The 20,643-nt window shown below is 39.7% G+C and overlaps 1 protein-coding gene across 5 annotated transcripts in view; it reads left to right on the top strand.

The window, feature by feature from the left end:
• Positions 1–20,643, top strand: part of pde10a (phosphodiesterase 10A) — a 66,754-nt gene that overhangs the window by 26,470 nt on the left and 19,641 nt on the right. For all 5 annotated transcript variants that reach the window (XM_026189932.2, XM_026189934.2, XM_026189935.2 and 2 more), the window contains one exon: positions 5,337–5,468. In XM_026189932.2, coding sequence (XP_026045717.1) covers positions 5,337–5,468 — 132 coding nt within the window. The remainder of the gene's footprint in view (positions 1–5,336; positions 5,469–20,643) is intronic.

The following is a 20,643-nucleotide window of genomic DNA, read 5'->3' as shown; positions in this document are numbered from 1 at the left end:
AAAACATTCATAACAACATCTAATCATCTTAAATCACCTTCACCTTTCTGAGCAAAGGGAAGGCATCTAAAGCTAAAGCTATCCAGAGCTCTGCAGGCTCCGTGTGAGGAAAGGATCAAAGCAGAGAATCAAAGAATTTATAAATGTGCTGGAAAATTATGCAAGTAACTGACATTTGTTTTGTTCCATAAATCTATTGCACATGCTTTTGTTTGGTAATGTAAAACATGTTAGCTAAAGATGGGTGTACAGCAACTCATTTTTTTGTTACTTATTTGAACCTCTTGCCAGCAGCAGTCAGTAATGGTTTCAGTCAGTGAACATCCTGTAATTAACTTTATCGCAGTTTGGGGAAGATTGTAAAATTTGGTCTTTTCTTTTATTAAGAATGTAAAATTTTGCTTTAAAGAATAGGGGAATTTTTTGTATACGCTGTCAGTTGTAGTTCTTAGAAAGAAAACCTGATTCAGCAAAATCAGATCTTACTCATCGGAATTGGCCTAGAAAATTGCAATCAGTGCAATTTTCTAGGCCAATTCCCTGTAAAGATTCCACTCTGCCAAATCATTACAGTGATGTTTATAGGGTTACGTTAAGTACAACATGGATGAGTTTTCTGTAGTCAAAGACACAATGAGAAATTCAGATTTAAAATATATAGAGAGAATATTTAAAGTTAAAAAAGAAAAACAGGAAACTGATTTCTGTTTCTCTCTTTTTTTGAGGCTGGATAAATAAATGTGAATGTTAAAATAAAAGCACCCTTTTGAATACAGAGAATTGCAGCCTTGCTTCACATGTTTTGTTTTGTTTTTTCATAGTCAATAAAGCACCCTCCTCTTTAATGGTGTACCATCAGAAATACTCTGAAGTGTTTCCTCTTGTGTGCCACTGATACATTTTGGCCTGCAAATGTATCGCACATATGGTATCTCGCTCTGTGTCCAACTTATTGACATACATTCACATTGGCATACTACAGATATACTAGTAGATTTTGTTATAAGACGGAGGACTTGCAGTTTACAAGCCATTAAATTTTCCATATAAAATCAGAGCATACTGAATTGATTTCCTTCATAAAAACGCTCATAAACTTGAACGCTAACTCACAAGAATTGACTGTTTTTAAGCTGTTTCAGGGCGTTTTTGATGTTGGCAATAGAACCACCAGTATATAGCCTATGCTATATGTTAATATATTTTTTGTCAAACAGAAGCATGTTCTCACAAACTTGGGTGTGAGAGTGCAAAGACCCAGACAAACTCTGACTGGTTTGGCCTTTTCCCTTCCAAATCCTGGGGTGTGGTGTCAAGATAAGTGTTATGCAACAATACCTCACTGCATGAACTCAGGCTTCGCTTTTTTTATACAGGAAGCCCAAGTCTGAGTCAGTTACAAACATTTCTGCCAACTTGGCTTCAGCCACTCACGAGCATGCTACACAACCAACTGATTCCCACCTATAGGTTTTTTGGCTGAAGGAGTGACTTCAGTTGACTTAAAGGTTTTTTTTTAAAAGGTACTTCTCTTCGTTAAAGCGGACAGGTCACAGTCTTTATTTTATTTTATTTTATTTTATTTTATTAAACAATGTATATTTATTAATATATGGTGGTGGTCAGAGGGCCCGGTGGCGCCAGTGTTCGGCAGCCTCGCCTCTGTCAGTGCGCTCCAGGGTGGCTGTAGCTACAATGTAGCTTGCCATCACCAGTGTGTGAATGGGTGGATGACTGAATGTGTAAAGCGCTTTGGGGTCCTTAGGGATAGTAAAGCGCTATACAAATATAGGCCATTTACCATTACCATTAAGAGTTTTTGAAAAAGAGATATATGTATATATGTATAAATGTATATATAAAGACACATAATTAAAAAAGTCCTGCCAGCTCATAAACATGCTGTGATAAGTGAAAACAAAAAAAAAACCTAAAACAAAAACATTATTGCACTCATGTCTCCATATTTGCCACAAAAGAAAAGGATGGCTGCCAGGTTGCAAAGAAAAATTCATTTGAGTCTTTGTTAAAACAACAGACCTTTTCTAGTTGTAAGTAGCAGATGACAAACTTAATTCCAGTTGAGGAGTCCTTCTGTTTTGCACAGACCTTCTGGCCAAAAGTGAGCAAAAAGGTAATGATGTCAGCTTGGGCCATACTTAAATTTACATCTTGGGGAGTTACTCCAAATATTGCCATAATAATACATCATGCAACACTCTGTCCAGATTTTTTCTTAAACAGAGCACCACAAGGCTGTTTAAAATGATCACATGCAGGGTTCAGATCACTGTTGATTGTACCTAATCTGACTTTAAACCAGTTTGTAGATGTTTTTCATTCGAATAACAATCTAATTAGAAATTCAGATTTGTGAGACTCCTTTGCATTTCTCTTGTTTTCAGGTATTTACCTTTCACCTTTGAACCTCTGTGCTGAGAACATGAAGTAAATAAACAAGCACATTCTCCCACGGCAACATCAGTAAACAGTAAATTCCCAGTTGTGCGTTCATGAATCAGAATTGTATATCTTAATGAAAACGTAATTTTATCTGCAGTGCAAGTATTTTTATTTTAATACTTATGATCCATTTTGTTAATATATAGTTTCATTTTAATAAATCTGTTGTTTTGTTAGGTTAATGTTTGCTTTTACCTAAGCAGAGCATTTATTTTTATCGGCATTCTTTGCACAACCTGCAGTATCCAAACAGTTTATTGTCATAAACACTGGAAGAATTAACCTCTCATGTACAAAGTTCATTAAAAAAATATTTATTTATTTATTAAACTAAATGTAATTCAGTTAAATGTTACAGACCCTAAAATGATGAGAGTGTGTGCTTCTATGTTCATTTATTATTATTTATTTTATTATTTATTATTTATTTTTCTTTTATGTTCAAGTTCAACTTTTTCTTAGCATTGACAAAATAAAGGGGGGAAACAATTAAAAACCTGGTTAAACCAGTCACCAAGCTGTTACATCTGCAACAGCAGTCTCTCACTGTCCTGATTGAGTGAGCACATATAGTTCCCAGTGGGGTTAGCCATTCTGGACCGCAGCATGTGGGACAGATTGGGCTGCACCTTTGATTAGCCTCTATAGTCTCAGGACCAGGACACTGACGCATATCCCACAGCTCTGAGTCTCACTGCAGTCACATTAATGTGCGCTGTGGTTCGAAAGATTTCAGAAGGAAAGCCTATAAGGTCAACGTGACGTAGCAGGAATGTTCAAAAAGGGAATTATTAATCACAATCAAGGTAAAATATAGTCACATTAGGTCAAGTCAGTCATTTCTCTGGATTCTTGTAAAAGAATAGATTGATGATATTGACATTTTTTACTTTATCTATAAACAATGTTTCTTCTAAACACACACATGAATGAATATAATGTGTGTATCTGTCACCAGTGAAGTTGCTACAGCACTATTAGTTGATTCCTTTAAGCTACAGAATGTGGCACATGCATTGGGCTTGCGCCGCAGTTTTGACCCGTCGTTGTCATTTAGGTCTTACAAATGCCCACTTTTCCCCACTTGTGTAGCCCTAGAAATTTTAATTAACACCATTTTATTAGCCATTGCAAAGCTCTTATCACTGCTGTTCTTGCCCCATGGAAATAGAACATTTGACTATTTTGTTCATGTGCACACATATGATTGCTAAACAATTTTCAGACTCCTTTCACACAAAACTTGTATTCATAAATTTATACAGCATCCTTGTTTTTCATCTTTTGTAATGTCACCAATCACAGTGCCTTCTTTGTGTTTCAAATAGGACAAAGTTGTAGGGGTTATTTGCAGCGCTCCCATTTAGCTCCTCTCCGTGTGTCTTTCTGTCCTCTGCAGCTCTCTCCGTCCCACCCCAACCCCTCTTTAACTTTTCCTGATTTATTAAGCTGTATTCTGCCGATGTGCGTCAGAGCTGGCCAGGAGTCTCGTGAGGCGTTCCGCTCCTGAGGAGCTGTGTCTCGTGTCTGGACAGCATCAGACTGTAGCGTCCTCCACCCCCCAAACTTACCCCCACCTCTGTTTGCCTTATTTGCCTGTAACCAAAAGCCTGCTCTATCTATACACACACACACACACTCTGGGCAGATGATCGTAACTGAACATCAAATGATTTGTTCTGCAGGGATAGATCAAAGGTCGTGGATAGCTCAGAGTCTGAATCAGGAGCACTATGATCCTAAAATTAAATTAAAAGTGAAAGATATTCTTTAACCACAACCTTTTATGGGCTCATAACAGGTTACCTGCAGCTGAAGCAGAATTTAGTCTTTCTATCTCTGCATCTGGTTTTACTTTGTCATCTGGCACAACACTCACCCCCCACCCCCTCCAACCCACACACACACACACACCCGGCTTACTGTTGTGTTGTCTACAGGGATCTGTAGCGATTCACAACACTGATATTCATGCAGCTTTCCTGACTGACACCCCACTTACTAATGTTTTCATGCCACATGTGTGTGTGTTTGTGCATCTACAGAGGGAGTCTACACAGATGCTCCTGATAACCAGACATTTCGTGAGAAAGCGTTATAAAAACTTTCAGGGCTGTCAACACTCTTCTCTCTACTATTATCTGAAAACGTATAGTTATAGTTTACCATGCCATAAAATGTAAATTCACCTCTGTTTGTCTTTTGTAAGAATGCATTTCTTCTCATTATGAGATGACACTTCACGTCTAAATGTATACAGTTAGAAGTCTTTGTTTTAGACATATACTCCATTTGTTTGAGTGACCTAAACATGATGGCGTCCTAGTGCATCATGACTGCTTCACAGACGCCAGTGGGGGTATTAAAAACAACTTTCCCTCAACGATGGTCTGGCAAATGGCTTTTTTCCCTGACAACAAAGACAGTAAACAGCAGCACTTAGCAAGCTCTCAAGATCCTAATTGCCTATTAAGCACAATCGAGTCCTCCTTTATCCTGTTGCCTCTGTTGGGGGCTCCTATCCCTGGAGATACAGATTTACAGTAAACATAAGTGAGCTAGCCCGGCTATCAAAGAGCTTTAACTCGAGCCTCGGCTCGGCTGCCACCGCTCTCACCTCACCGTGAAGAGAATGAAGTGACCTTCAGCTGTTTTCATCCTTTGCATTTGTTTGGGTGACCTTCGGGATCATTGTGGGTTCAAGTGAGATGTTATTTCATTCCTCTCACGTGCTACACTTCTCCTTTCTAGCATCAATGATTCTGTTCATTATCTCACATCAGTATTGTTTTGGTGTTTTTGTTGTTGTTTTTTCTCACAGTTTCATTAGTCTTAAATAAAGTTTTTTAAAGTGTTTTGTTTTTGTGTTTCAGGCTTGACAGATGAGAAAGTGAAGGCCTACCTCTCGCTGCACCCGCAGATTCTGGATGACTTTGTGTTGGAGAGTGTGAGTGCAGAGACGTTGGACAGATGGCTGAAGAGGAAAACCAGCAGCAGGCCTGCAGGTATACCCCCCTACCACACACATATACAGAAAAAAAAACCCTACAGAGTCAGCTGCATCTCTCTGGATCACTAAGACAAAATGCTTGGATTTAAGAATTGCAGTTTTTGTAAGTCTGGGGAACAACAGTGCATTTGCAGGCTCTGTTTATTATCCTGGCCATTAGCAGTGCATATCACTCATCATCACATGTGTCTCCTTTAATCTTCCATGTTTGTGATACACAAAAGAAAAGGAGAAGGAATGGACCTGTCCGGTTTTTACGGGTCATTAGATGTGTTTGAGCCGGCTGGGCTGAGTTTGTGCCGTGCACTCTACTCACAGCGAACTGTTTCTCAGACCGACTGCATCCATCAAGGGCCCACAGGGTTGGCACAGTGCCCAGTTGAGCTGCTGACGTCAGAGGCGACCTCCAGAGACATGCAGCCGGCTGAAGGGGGCCCAAGGGAGGGGTGTGGATGTTGGTGGTAGCGCTGGTGGTGCTTGGGGGGGGGCTGTGCTGGCTCAGGGTGTGGGTGTGTTGAAGGAGGAAGCTGGCAGAGGATAGATTTGTCACATTTTGGAGCTGCTTTCCACGCGAGGAATGCAGACAGTAGTGTTTGTTGCTGCCGTGCAGAGTTGTTAATTTCTCAAGTCTGAGCCAGTGTTTGAAACAATTTCCTGTATGTTGTATATATACAGTATGTGTGTGTTTAGCTTGACAAATATCAAATAGAGGCTGTCATGCTAATAACTCTTCCTGGCGCCAAGTAGGAATAACTAATTTCATCCAGATAGTTCAGTTCAGGGCAGATGGAACCTGTGTAAACCAGATCGCTGATTCACAAAACTAAATAAAAGAAAGGCTTTTTAACTGAAATCTTCTTTGTTTCAATGTTCACAGTTCAGTCAGGACCACTTTAGCCATCTGCAGTAATTTATATTTGGCTTTTTGGCTTTATTGTGGGACCTTCCCACAAGGTCCCACAATAAATATGTGAAATATGTGAAAACCAGAGTCATGACATAAAAAAGAGAAGCTGGGGCGGGTTGCGAAGCGGCTTGCAGATGAGCAGCAGATGTAGGCAGACTAAAGCCACATAAACGGTCCCCTTTAAGATTTAACAGTTGGATGTATAAAAGGCAGAGATGTACCGACTGCAGTTTTCTTGGCTGATTCCCATTTACGATTATTTTCTAAGCATGGTCTGCTGATTCAGATTTTTTTAAGAACTTTAACTGACAGCAAATTCAAAAGACTTTCATAATAAAATAAATTATTAAATGCTCCATTTTTGTCCAAACTGTGGTAAATTACAGGATCTTCTCACATTAAATCAGCTAAAAATTAATTGCTCTGTCACTGGAAAGGGGTACAAGAGCTACCTGACATACTTTACCTAATCAAACAAAAAGCAGGTGCAACAGATTTATATAACAAAACAAATGTCAAGTACTTACATAATTTTTTTAGTATGCTTACAACTTCAGTTACAGATAACAAGATTTTGATACTTTTTTTCAATATTTTTCTCATAACTGTTTCAATCCTTTGCTCATACCAAGGCTGCTGCCTTGTGGCTAGCTTTGAGCTCCGGATAGCTTTAGCCGTTTTAACTTTTTGTTAGCTTCTTATGTTTTCATCGTCATCCCTCCACCGTTTAGCTTGGGGGACTGTCTTCACCCTCAGTGAAATGCTTCCACGCTAAGGACATATCAGTCTCGACAGCTGTGTGTGTGTTGCACACAGGCATGAGATGGACCGATTCATAATCGGACATATGGTACGCTAACCACCCAGGGCCAAGAACACTGGAATTTGGGTAATTCTGGTGCCAGGCAAATCGATATGTGTATCTGTTGTCAAGGGTTCAGCAGATCTTCTGGGATGGAAGCTGATATTAATTTAGTGGCCTAACTAAACTAACATTATGCTTAATTGACAACTCCAGTTGTTCTAATTTAAAGAACAACACAAACAGTTTTGTTTACTACGTATTGCGTATACTTAATATGACTACTTCATCTTTGTGCACTTAAGATGTCAAGGATGTCGTACTACTTCCCTTTTATTCAGCCACTCTCTACAGTTTATTTCAGTAGAGTAGGGAAATCGATTTGCAACTACTTGAAACTCACTTGAGCCAGGTAGGGTTATCACTGTGTGGAAACTGATTGATTTGAAAATGCTACGATCCATTACCACATGGCCGTATCAGAGATTTGGCCATAAAAAAGCATACTTGATGTTCATTATGATGAATTACATGTTTCAAGCAAGTTTCAAATTTCAAATTTGATTATGCTGCCGTCTAGAAATGCATACTGACTGCTTTCTTTTTAAAGTGCTTTGAAAAGTAATGTTATCAGTAATGCAAACGATGTTAGTGTGCAGCTAAAGACCCTAGTAAAGCAGCTTTTGGATGGAGAGACATAGCTGAGGACCAGGAACAATACAGCAACACAAAATTATTGGTATAAAAGTAAATAACAGATTTAGAATATCCATCCATCCACTCTTTTCCGCTTATCCTTATCAGGGTCACTGGAGACGGTGGGGGGCTGGAGCCTATCCCAGCCACCATTGGGCAAGAGGCGGGGTACACCCTGCATAAGGTCACCAATCTGATACAGGGCTAACACAGAGAGACAGACAACCATTCACACTTACATTTACACTTTCCCATTCTCACTTCTATGGCCAATTTAGAATCACCAATTAACCTAACCCAACTAACTGCATGTCTTTGTGGGAGGAAGCAGGAGTACCTGGAAAGAACCCACATAAACACAGGGAGAACATTGAATATATTTATATTAATCATGTTGAAACATATTTTAAATTAATAATTTATTATTTAAATGCATAATGAAACTATTCTGCAAGTACATCTGCTCTCACTGAGTGGCCAGTGGAGTGGCCATATTATTTGCAGTCTAAATCAAGTTAACATATAGTGGGTATGTTTTTTTTCTATTAATTTTTGCATTTTTTTTCAAAAAGTAGAAAGTAAAAAGAGAACAGAAAATAAGCAGAAAGGGAGCATGGGATCACCAATCCATATTGGCCGCTTTTCTTTGATTTTTTTTAAGCTGTTTCTTTTTTGTTCTTAGCTAATATTGTTGTACGTTAAAGGCACACTCAGTCTTTTTTTAGTTTATTCATTGGGGAAAAAAAGAATGTAGCTTTTTGATAGAGAAACATAGTTGAGAACCAGGAACAATACAGTATCAAAAAGTTATTGTAGCACTATACATAAATGCATGGTAATAAAGATACAAATATCTGTGTACATAAGCTTACATAAACTTAGAGTTAATACATTAAAAATACATATTAGGAGGTATCAATTTGTTCTAAGTCACCATGTTTACCTGCAATCTTGAATACAGTGGCTGAGATTGGAGTTGCAGTTCTGCCTAATTATGTTTTAAGTAGCTAGAGACACATATGTAGCATGCCAAAGGTGGAGAAGTAGAGAAGTCGTAGGTCTTTGTGTGCCATCTCCTGATGTAACCCTCAAAAATACATAAACATGCTTATTTATCCCTTTTTGTCACAATTGCTTAGTGTCAGTAGATTAGACCAACGACCCTCTTGTCCCCAGACAGCTGACAACGAGCTAACTTAATTGTTGCTACCCAAGCCGTACCGGAAACCCGATCGGTACCCCGCATGCGCAAATCTTACATCACTTCCTCTCTTTGCCAACATTGCGACATTCAATATATTTGAATGATACTGGCAGGGTCTGCAGCCTTAAAGTACGCAGCCTCAACGATCCTCAAGGGCCGCGTACTTAAAGACCGCTAAGGCCGGAAGTGCGAGGCTTGTGAAATGGGACAGTCTAGCCTCCGTTGCGTTGCCCAGGTTGTCTAGCAACCATGATACTAACAGCTGGAAACGTTTCATACAGCTTAGTTAGACAGAAATGAAGGAGAAAATCTTTTGTTCATTTGTTTGTTTGTTTCAACATGAGCTTTGATCATTCTCTAATTAAGGTCTGCTATTGAACGGTGTATATTTTAAAGTAAAGGCTTTAAAACCAAGTTAGTACAAACGTCACTAATGTCACATAACTTTGCCGACATGTGGCCAACAGTAATGTTTTAATGCTCTTCGTTATTAAAAATTTGCACATAAATAAGTAACATAATATTCAGTACTTACTTAAAGTTTACTCTTCGGGCGCCCCTCATCCGCCGTTTTTTTCCGGCAAAATTATCCACACCCACTGCCGCGCTATGCATTCTGGGATATGTTGGGCCATGAAGTATACAGTGCCACGTCCTTAAAATTCAGGGAAATGAAGGATGCATTTGAGGGCCGCATTTTGAGCAGCCTTCGAATTGGGACAGCCTTCGTCGCATCGCTGTGACGTAATCGGCCTTAAAATGCGGCCTTTAAGGCTGCAGACCCTGAATTGGGATACAGCCACAGTTAGCGCCCGGTTAGCTCCTAGCATTTCTCAACAGTTCTGCCTCCTTTTTGACTACCGGGACATTTGAACAATGGATAATCCGTATACAAACAAATTCATGCTTTTCTCCTCAACAGAGAGCGTTCCCCGATTGAACAACAGCGCTGTAAAATAAGAAGAATGGCGCCTAATACAGACTTTGTAATATGTCACGTGAAGATTCATCAGCCAGATGAAGTGTTTACTGACAATTGACAGTGATAGCGGACATCATCATCACTATTCTAATCAATCCTCTCCACACAGACAAGCATAAACACACTCGATAAACACACTTAATGACGCTAATTCAGTTTACAATAGGGTTCATTTGCTCAGTCAGCAGGTGGCGGTATCCTCGTACACTGGGGAGTAAACTGCCATTAAACAAACAGAAGAAGAAGAAAACCCCTGCACATGCGTGGTACGGATCAGGTAGACTTTGCACATGCGCAGTAAGGATCGAGGAGTCCTGATCTGTAACTATCTTTTTGTTTTTCGTTTTTGTCTACATTATATTGAAATGTTTCATTATTGGAAACATTTTAAGAGATACTTGTTATTCTTAACATCTTAACAGATACTCTGACCCGTAACTATCGTAAAACGCTTTGACCGGAAGTAGACACCTTTCGCGCATGCGGGGTACCGATCAGGTTTCCGGTACGGATCGGGTAGTGACATTGTTGCATGCGCAAATCTTACGTCACTTCCTCTTTTTGCCAACATTGCGACATTCAATATATTTGAATGATACGTGTCACTACCCGATCCGTACCGGAAACCCAATCGGTACCCCGCATGCGCAAATCTTACATCACTTCCTCTCTTTGCCAACATTGCGACATTCAATATATTTGAATGATACGGTTAGCGCCCAGTTAGCTCCTAGCATTTCTCAGCAGCTCTGCCTCCTTTTCGACTGCCCGGGACATTTGAACAATGGATAATCCGTATCCGCAACAAATTTTTGCTTTTCTCCTCAACAGAGAGCGTCCCCTGATTGAACAACAGAAGAATGGCGCCTAATGACAGAGTTAATAATACAGACTTTGTAATATGTCACGTGAAGATTCATCAGCCAGATGAAGTGTTTGCTGGCAATTGACAGTGATAGCGGACATCATCATCACTATTCCAACAATCCTCTCCACACAGACAAGCATAAACACACTCGATTATCACTAAATCAAATTTAACACACGTTTGTAATGACGCTAATTCAGTTTACAATAGGGTTCATTCGCTCAGTCAGCAGGTGGCGGTATCCTCGTACACTGGGGAGTACACTGCCATTAAACGAAAAGAAGAAGAAGAAAACCCCTGCACATGCATGGTACGGATCGGGTAGACCCGATTTGTTCAGTCCGACTTTGCACATGCGCAGTAAGGATCGGGAGTCCCGATCTGTCACTATCTTTTTATTTTTTTTGTTTTTGTCTACATTATATTAAATGTTTCATTATCGGAAACATTTTAAGAGATACTTGTTATTCTTAACATCTTAACAGATACTCTGACCTGTAACTATCGTAAAACGCTTTGACCGGAAGTAGACACCTTTCGCGCATGCAGGGTACCGATCGGGTTTCCGGTACGGATCGGGTAGTGACAGACATTAATAACAACATCAGCTGGTAATTGGAGGCCAATTTGCCTCCTTAATAATGATTATAAGATCCTAGCTCAGATCTTTGCCAAAGGACTGAAAGCTGTTTTGAATGATATTATTGATGAAACTCAGTCTGGCTTTATGGCTAACAGACACATATCCAACAACATCAGACTTGTTTTTGACCTAATTGATTATGCAGATTTGTGTAGGGATGATAGCTTTATCTTATTTGTAGATTTCTGCAAAGCGTTTGACACGATTGAACATGGTTTTATTTTTCAGGCTTTGGACAAATTTGGCTTTGGCCCTTATTTTCAGAATGCAATTAAAACAATGTACAAAAATGTGAATTGCTCCATCAAACTACAAGCAGGTACATCACCTAGGTTTAACTTAAACCGCGGTATCAGGCAAGGCTGCCCCATCTCCCCATACTTATTTCTCATCTGTGCTCAACTCCTCTCTGATTATATTAAACGCAGTCCTCTGAAAGGTATAACAATTGCGGATGAAGAAATATTCATTAGTCAACTTGCTGATGATACCACTCTCTTTTTAAAAGATGCTTCACAGGTGCAGATGGCTATTAACACAATTAATGCATTTTCTTTAGCTTCAGGACTCCACCTAAACATTGGCAAATGTGAACTGCTTGCCCTTAGAAATTGTACCAGTCTATCTATTGCTGGCATCCCAGTGAAAGAGTCTGTCACTTACCTTGGTATAGTCATTAATAAAAATCAATCCACCAGGTGCTCCCTTAATTTCACTCCAATTTTGGACAAAACACAAAAAAAGCTAAATGCTTGGCTGCAGCGGGATTTATCCATTAAAGGGAGAGTTTTACTCACGAAAGCAGAGGGTTTATCTCGTCTAACTTATGCTGCTTTGTCTCTTGATGTAAATAAAGAAACCCTGGCAGATATTGACAGACTTATTTATAATTTCATATGGAAGAATAGAATTCATTATATTAAAAGATCAGTTTTATCCAACTCATACCAACATGGTGGAGTAAACTTTCTTGACTTCTCCTCATTAAACAATGTGTTTAAAATAAACTGGATTAAACAATTTTTCAGGAACCCAACCTCAATTTGGAACTTTATTCCCAATTATATTTTCTCAAAAATTGGTGGTCTTAACTTTCTTTTGCTTTGTAATTACAATATCGATAAAATCCCTTTAAAACTATCCAACTTTCATAAACAAATGCTTCTTTCCTGGTCATTGATTTATAAACACAATTTTTCTCCACATAGATACTATATTTGGAACAATAGAGACATTTTATACAAACATAAATCTGTGTTTTTAAGTAATTGGTTTGATAATGGGACTCATCGTGTTGCACAACTTATAAATCCAGCTGGAGGTTTACTCTCTTACTCAGAATTTTTGAATACATATGGTCTTCCTGTTCCACCAAAGGAATATGCCATAGTGTTTGATGCTATCCCTGCTGGGGTCTTAATGTTGTTTAGAAATCTTGTTGTTAGTGATTTGACCCCTTTACCACTGGATCCTGCTGTTACTTATGTCGGTCAGGTGTGTTTCCCTTCTGTAAGGAGGAAAAACAACCGTGAAATACGAACTCTGTTTCAAAAAGACAGAACTTGTGTCCCAACGGCTGTCGCCTACTGGAATAACTTATACCAGGACTTGGAATGGGAGAAGATTTGGACCTTACCGTCGAAATTTCTATTAAATAACAAAGTAAAGGAAATATCTTTTAAAGTTATTCATCGTTTTTACCCAACTAGGTCTTTTCTTGTACGTTATAAAAAGGACATTGATGTTAACTGTACATTTTGTAGTTGTGTGAAGGAAGATATTTCTCATTTATTTTGGTCATGCTTATACACGAATCTTTTCTGGCAAGAATTTTGTGTTTTTGTTGTTTCCTTTATCCTTTCTGAGTTCTCTCTTTGTTACGAGAAAATATTGTTTGGTTTCTTTAAGTACCCCATGCACAGGGCAAACGAATTTTATTTGATTAACTTATTGATATTATTGGCCAAATTTCATATACATAAGTCGAAATTTTCTAACGCAAAACCATCCTTTCGGTGCTTTTTAAATGAAACCAAACAATATGTTAAAACCATACAACATTCTCAAAATCAAAAAGCTGTCAAAACCATAAACTTATGTTCCCTGTTCAATATCATGTGATTCTATAATAGACTGTGTCTATTTTGCTTTTTTATACGAACCCCCTGACATTGTGTTTGCTATTTTGTATTTGTATATCTGTATTTTGTGCTTTTTCAATAAAAAATAAAAATAAAAAAATAAAAAAACAACATCAGCTGGTTGTAAGCTAACATTATGCCAGCTAATGTTAGGCTTGAATGGCCCATAAATCACAGTTTCCCTCTGATAAACAGTTTCATTACATTCTCGTGTCATTTGAGAGTCCAACAATGTTAGATTCGCTTCAAAGAAAGTTTCACTACCAATGACAGACAGAAGCTAACAGAGGCTAATAGCAGCTAACAGAGGCTAACAGTAGCCGTTACCAACAGAAAACTTCAGAATATCCTCAGCAACTCAACTCAGTGTCTCAGTCATTGTACAGAAGTGAGCTTCACTGGCTCACTGACCTCTCAAAGTTTTACAACGTCCTTCAGAGTACACAGACGTGGATATATTTTGACAGCTGAGATGAAAGGGTTACATTCCCCACAGATGAATAGGAGGCAGAGTTGTTTGTCCTACACCGGCCACTGTCGCTAGGATTATGCACTCGAAGTGAGGGTGTAAAGGTGCCAGTGTACCCTCCTCATTGGTCACTTAAAGCACTGCTGCAATACAGTCACTTCTATGTATGCTTACTGTTAAGGAGCAGGGAGCCGCTGCAGTATTCTCCCAAACGATAGGTGTAGCCACACACAGACAATGCTGCTACATCAGTGCTGACACAGCAAAAGAAGAAGTAAAAGCCAGAAGAAAATACATAACAGAGTGGATTTTTTCTTCATGTACACAATATCTCAACTCAAGCATTTCTTTCTGTATATTGTGTAAATTCATCAGAACAGCGATAAAAACCATTTCATATTTAGGTGTGTTTATTGCAAGGTTCAAAGGAAACTCATGTAGCATTACTTTGCTACATTAGAATAATTTCGATACGCTATTTCTGATCTGTGGTAGTTAGAATACTTCATTCAGCTACTGTTTGTACTACTCTTAAACTGAGTGGGAGGAGACCAGAGTGAAAACGTCAGCAATCAGCTATCTAATTCAGCCACATCTCTCTTTGACTTGATCTTTACATCACATCATGAGTAATATTACTAAGTCCACTTCCTCTGTTAGACCACTGCAAGTAGACGCTTTGGCACCACTCTGAAGCCTCTCTGTAACTTCCTCTCAGTGGCTGTATCCACTCAAATGACAAACACTGTCTAATTTCTGGTTGATCACACAGGATGAATGGGTCACTGTGTTAGATTGATGGCTAAGAGTGTGTATCTGACTTCTAGCTAGTATTTTACACATTTTTCCCCTGTGTGTTAACGAAGTAATGAAGTACTTCCTGTGGTACTGATGAAGGTAAAATAGTTCTCTCTAATGACATATTACTTAACTCATCTTTTATTCGCACTTGTAATAGATGCAATTGATTTTATATTTTTTATGAGTGCAGCAACAGCAGGATTTGTCATCATGTGACCGTCATTGAGATAACCACTGCTTCCTGGAAGCAGTCCCTGCAGCCAGTCTTGTTCTCACTTATCATGTGATGGACAACACTGGATTACATAAATCAGTTGGTCTGCACACGCAAGTGTGTATGTGTCTTTGTGCAGAAGTTGTGTTGCACCCTGCAACTCCGGAAAAAGGATTCACATTTGCACGCTTTCTTTATTGAGTTGAATCTGCTGTGCAGTTATATTACAAATATTTCTTGTCATAATAATCAAATTATAGTCTTTCTGTAATGTGTTTTTTTAATCATTGTTTATTACTTTCTTACTTCATACTGTGTCGTTTATTTATCAAGATGAGGCTTCAACATTCAAAGCTGATTGCTCTCAACAGCGCATTACACTGCTGTGCTGCCTTAAAGCCGCCAGAACACAGAAACGCTGTTTCCCAGAATCCTGCTGATGTCATTTGACCATCACACCTCCTTTGACCAGGGTCCCACTGGCAATGTTTACTTCACACGACACGGGACAATTAATAAATCCCAAATTCTCTGCTGCACCCATTCAGAGGCCCCTCGTTACTCATCTGTGCCTTCTGCAATGCACACACACTCACAGACAGACACACAATGTATATCAATGTGTCTGTTTGTCAGACCATGCAAGGCTTTTTAGCTCTGAAACTCCTGCTCATCCATGTAAGGTCTTTTAAACAAGGAAAAGTTGTTCCGTTAAGTCAGTCAGAATTGGATTATGTTTGAACTAGAACAAGAACAGCTGTTTTCATTACTGATTTTTTTTTAATTAATCATTTAAGTAATCAGTGCAGCATTAGCATTTTGCAAACCTAAACTATGAGGTCATTCATAGAGGAGGATGACATCATCTCTGAATTCACATATCTTGCAGCAAAACTGCAAACCTCAAGAACTCTGAAATAATCTGTGGGCAGGTCCTCAACAGTACGTGTTGCAACTTAGTTTATTACCTACAGAACAGGAAGACCTCAAAATAAGACCGTTGCTCATCCAAACAACCCCCAAACTCTGCACTGCACTTCCTCTTTCAACACCAAGTTTCAAGGGCGCTACATTGACAAATGTTTTGGGCCAAAGTTCTTTATCTCAACAATTGGTGTTTTCATTCCCTTTGCCACAGGTGCATTAGATCAAGCACCTAGCCGTGCAGCCTGCCTTTACAAGCATTTGTGAAAGAATGGTTCTTTTTACAGAGCTTTTTGAATTTGAGTGTGGTACTGTAATAAGATGCCACCACCGAAACTAGTCAGTTTGTGAAATTTCTTCCCTTCTAGATAATCCACCATTAACTGTAAGTGGTGTTATTTTAAAGAGGAAGCGTTTAGTAACCACAACAACTCAACCACCAAGTGTCCGGCCGTGTAAAGTTGCTGAGTGGGTGGCACCAAGTGCTGAGTCGCAGAGAGGGTAAAAGCCACAAACGCTCAGCTGATTGCTGATTTCCAAACCTCCTCTGGCATTAACATCAGCACCAAAACTGCATCAAAGGAGCATCATGGCATGGGTGTCCATTTAGGTTTAGGAAAAGATTTAGGGTTTTGTTTGTTTGTTTTTTACCTTATCCGAATAATAAGTTATCAGAGTTTTACAAGGATAAATTGACTACTTGAGTAATTGAAGTAACATGTCCCTGTCAGGCTAGGTTCCCTGCTTGATCAATAATCCTGTATAGTTTTTATTTTACTAATATAAGTATATAGACATTTTTTTCTTATATTCTTAACTGTATATGTGTAACAATTAAAATTTATACTTTTATTTTATACTTTAAATTTATTTATTCGTATTATATTGGTTCGATGGAAAATACAGGGTGGGCCATTTATATGGACACACCGTAATAAAATGGGAATGGTTGGTGATATTAAAGTCCTGTTTGTGGCACATTAGTATATGTGAGGCGGCAAACTCCTCAAGATGGGTGGTGACCATGGTGGCCATTTAGAAGTCGGCCATCTTGGATACTACTTTTGTTTTTTCAATAGGAAGAGGGCCATGTGACACATCAAACTTATTGGTAATGTCACAAGAAAAACAATGGTGTGCTTGGTTTCAACGTAACTTTATTCTTTCATGAGTTATTTACAAGTTTCTGACCACTTATAAAATGTGTTCAATGTGCTGCCCATTGTGTTGGATTGTCAATGCAACCCTCTTCTCCCACTCTTCACACACTGATAGCAACACCGCAGGAGAAATGCCAGCACAGGCATCCAGTATCCGTAGTTTCAGGTGCTGCACATCTCATATCTTCACACCATAGACAATTGCCTTCAGATGACCCCAAAGATAAAAGTCTAAGGGGGTCAGATCGGGAGACCTTGGGGGCCATTCAACAGGCCCACGACGACCAATCCACTTTCCAGGAAACTGTTCATCTAGGAATGCTCGGACCTGGCACCCATAATGTGGTGGTGCACCATCTTCTGGAAAAACTCAGGGAACGTGCCAGCTTCAGTGCATAAAGAGGGAAACACATCATTATGTAGCAATTTCCAATATCCAGTGGCCTTGAGGTTTCCATTGATGAAGAATGGACCCACTATCGTTGTACCCCATATACCACACCAAACCATCACTTTTGTTGTTCCAACAGTCTTGGAGGGATCCATCCAATGTGGGTTAGTGTCAGACCAATAGTGGTGGTTTTGTTTGTTAACTTCACCATTCACATAAAAGGTTACCTCATCACTGAACAAAATCTTCTGCGTGAACTGAGGGTCTGTGGTGGGGCGTGGTCTGCGGTGCAGGTGCGTCCGCACAGCACCGCAGACCACGCCCTACCACAGGGTCCTGTTCCAATTTTTGTTTTGCCCATTCTGCAAATTCTGTGCGCCGATCTGGGTCATCCTCGTTGAGATGCTGCAGTAGCTGGAGTTTGTAAGCCATTTGTGAGTAGCTAATATCCGCCGAAGGGATGTTCGACTGATGCCACTCTCCAGTGTCATGCGGCGAGTGCTACGCTGTGGGCTCTTGCTGAATGAAGCTAGGACAGCCACTGATGTTTCTTCGTTAGTGACAGTTTTCTTGCATCCACATTTTGGCAAATCCAACACTGAACCAGTTTCACAAAACTTAGCAAGCAGTTTGCTAACTGTAGCATGGGAGATGGGTGGTCTCGTAAGGTGTCTTGCGTTGAAATCTGCTGCAATGACCCGGTTACTACGTTGACCAGATATCAACACAATTTCTATCCACTCCTCACGTGTTAACCTCTTCGACATGTCAATGGCTGTGAACAAAGAGAAACTTGTAAATAACTCATGAAAGAATAAAGTTATGTTGAAACCAAGCACACCATTGTTTTTCTTGTGACATTACCAATAAGTGTGATGTGTCACATGGCCCCCTTCCTTTTGAAAAAACAAAAGTTGTATCCAAGGTGGCCGACTTCTAAATGGCCACCATGGTCACCACCCATCTTGAGGAGTTTGCCCCCTCACATATACTAATGTGCCACAAACAGGACTTTAATATCACCAACCATTCCCATTTTATTACTGTTTGTCCATATAAATGGCCCACCCTGTAAATACCCAGAAATTCAGTTCTGCCGTGCAAAAACTGGTGTATGTTCTGAATAGCTACAATAAAGTAGACATCCTCTTCTATTCTACTGGAGAAGCATGTGGAAAAGGGAGTCTCTATCCTTACTGGCCTGGTCTCCAGCGGCAAGAGAGTTAGGCCAAGTTAAGCAGCTGATACTGTTTCTCAGATGTGTTTAGAGGCCAGGCACAAGCAGACAAAGATGTGCTTGTGTAGCAGTACCTCATACCCCACCACTGTGATAAGAGAGCAAGCTCACCTGCAGGGCTTTCCAGGGAGGGGAGGTGGATGCCCCTCACCTCTCCCTACGCAGCGCTCATGAGACACTTTGAGTTTCAAATGGTAAAAAACATTTGGTAAACATAAGTAGACGTTTTAATTAACATGCTGGCTCTTTTAAAGCCTTTTGCCAGAAATGTAGAGCAGGTTAATGAAAAGTAAAAGAAAGAAGGAGGACTCGCTTGTTGCTTGTTGGCACTGAAAAAGAAGAAGAAGAAGACTGCTTTTTTTGGCAGCTCCAAATCCTCCATGCAGCAGGTCGATGCAGGACAACCACTAGGTCGACACATATTGACCGCTGAGTCACTGCTAGCTGACCGTCCTGTGGGAGACTGTGTATCTGTAGTGGTGGATCAATAAAGAGCCCATAAAGTATCGTACGCATTAGACCTGTCTGACTGAGACATTTTTCTTGTGCAAGACCTTCGCCCAGGGCTACTGATATCTTCTAGATGCTTCTTCATATCTATCTATCATCTATCTATCTATCTATCTATCTATCTATCTATCTATCTATCTATCTATCTATCTATCTATCTATCTATCTATCTATCTATCTATCTATCTATCTATCTATCTATCTATCTATCTATCTATCCTATTCTATTTTCCTTGCTGTCATCACATAGTTGTTCTATCAGAGTCACTCCCACTGTTTTGTTTACAGTGCTTTCAGCAGTGTTTGCAAGAGTACGACTGTGGACAATAAATTGTATCGGGACATAGGGCGACACAGTGTAATGAAATAGTCAAATAGTCAGCCTTACCCACTCAGCAGTGGTTTCCAAACAAAACTAGTACATACTGTATTTACTGTACCTGATGAACCAAAGCTACTGTGCAGCAGGTTTTGGGGGGCGGTGTAAATGGTGTGATGAAGTTTCTAAAAGAAGTCAGTTCAGCCTCTGCAGCGTTCAGGAGTTGCTCGACAGTTGTGTTTAGTGTTCACTGTCGACTGTGCTGGCAGTATATTTTCTAAGAACATGTCAGCACTCTCCTGGTGTGTTTACTGAAATCACAGCAGGTTCCTGAAAATAAGGGAAGGTATTAACAGGCGGCTGGTTTTTGTCCCAGCGTTGATGGCTGGCCCGGTGATAAAAATCACAGTTACACACGCGCAAACACGACTAAAGCGAATGTCTACCCCAGGGATAGCTCTGTTATAATCCCATGACACATGTGTGATGAAACAAAGATCTTATATCTGTAACATTTCAGTTTAGTCTTTTGTTTTTGGTGCTGGTGGTCATGCAGAACAAAGCAGCATATGTCTTCTCATACACACACACAAAAAGCCAAAGAGCTAAGCTAGGAGGTAAGACAAGATATTTTCTGGTTTCTAGGAAAGACAGTTATGTGAGAGCCATGCTGAACCTGCACCTGCACCTGCTGAATGTGTGCATGACCCTGCATGCAAACTTTAAAAGAAGCTGCTGGAACTGTTCCAGCTGGGCAAAACTGGTTCAGCGCAACAGATTTAAAGGGCTTTTGTAACTCTATAGTTTCCAGGCATAGAACGGTTCTACTTTTCACCTCAACAGTGTTTATCCCACAACTACAACTTATTCCTGTTCATTTTTAGCTCCTTAGACATTTTGTG

Source organism: Astatotilapia calliptera, chromosome 13 (assembly GCF_964374335.1).
Source record: "Astatotilapia calliptera chromosome 13, fAstCal68.1, whole genome shotgun sequence".
NCBI lineage: Eukaryota > Metazoa > Chordata > Actinopteri > Cichliformes > Cichlidae > Astatotilapia > Astatotilapia calliptera.
This window is presented reverse-complemented; position numbering and strand designations above follow the sequence as displayed.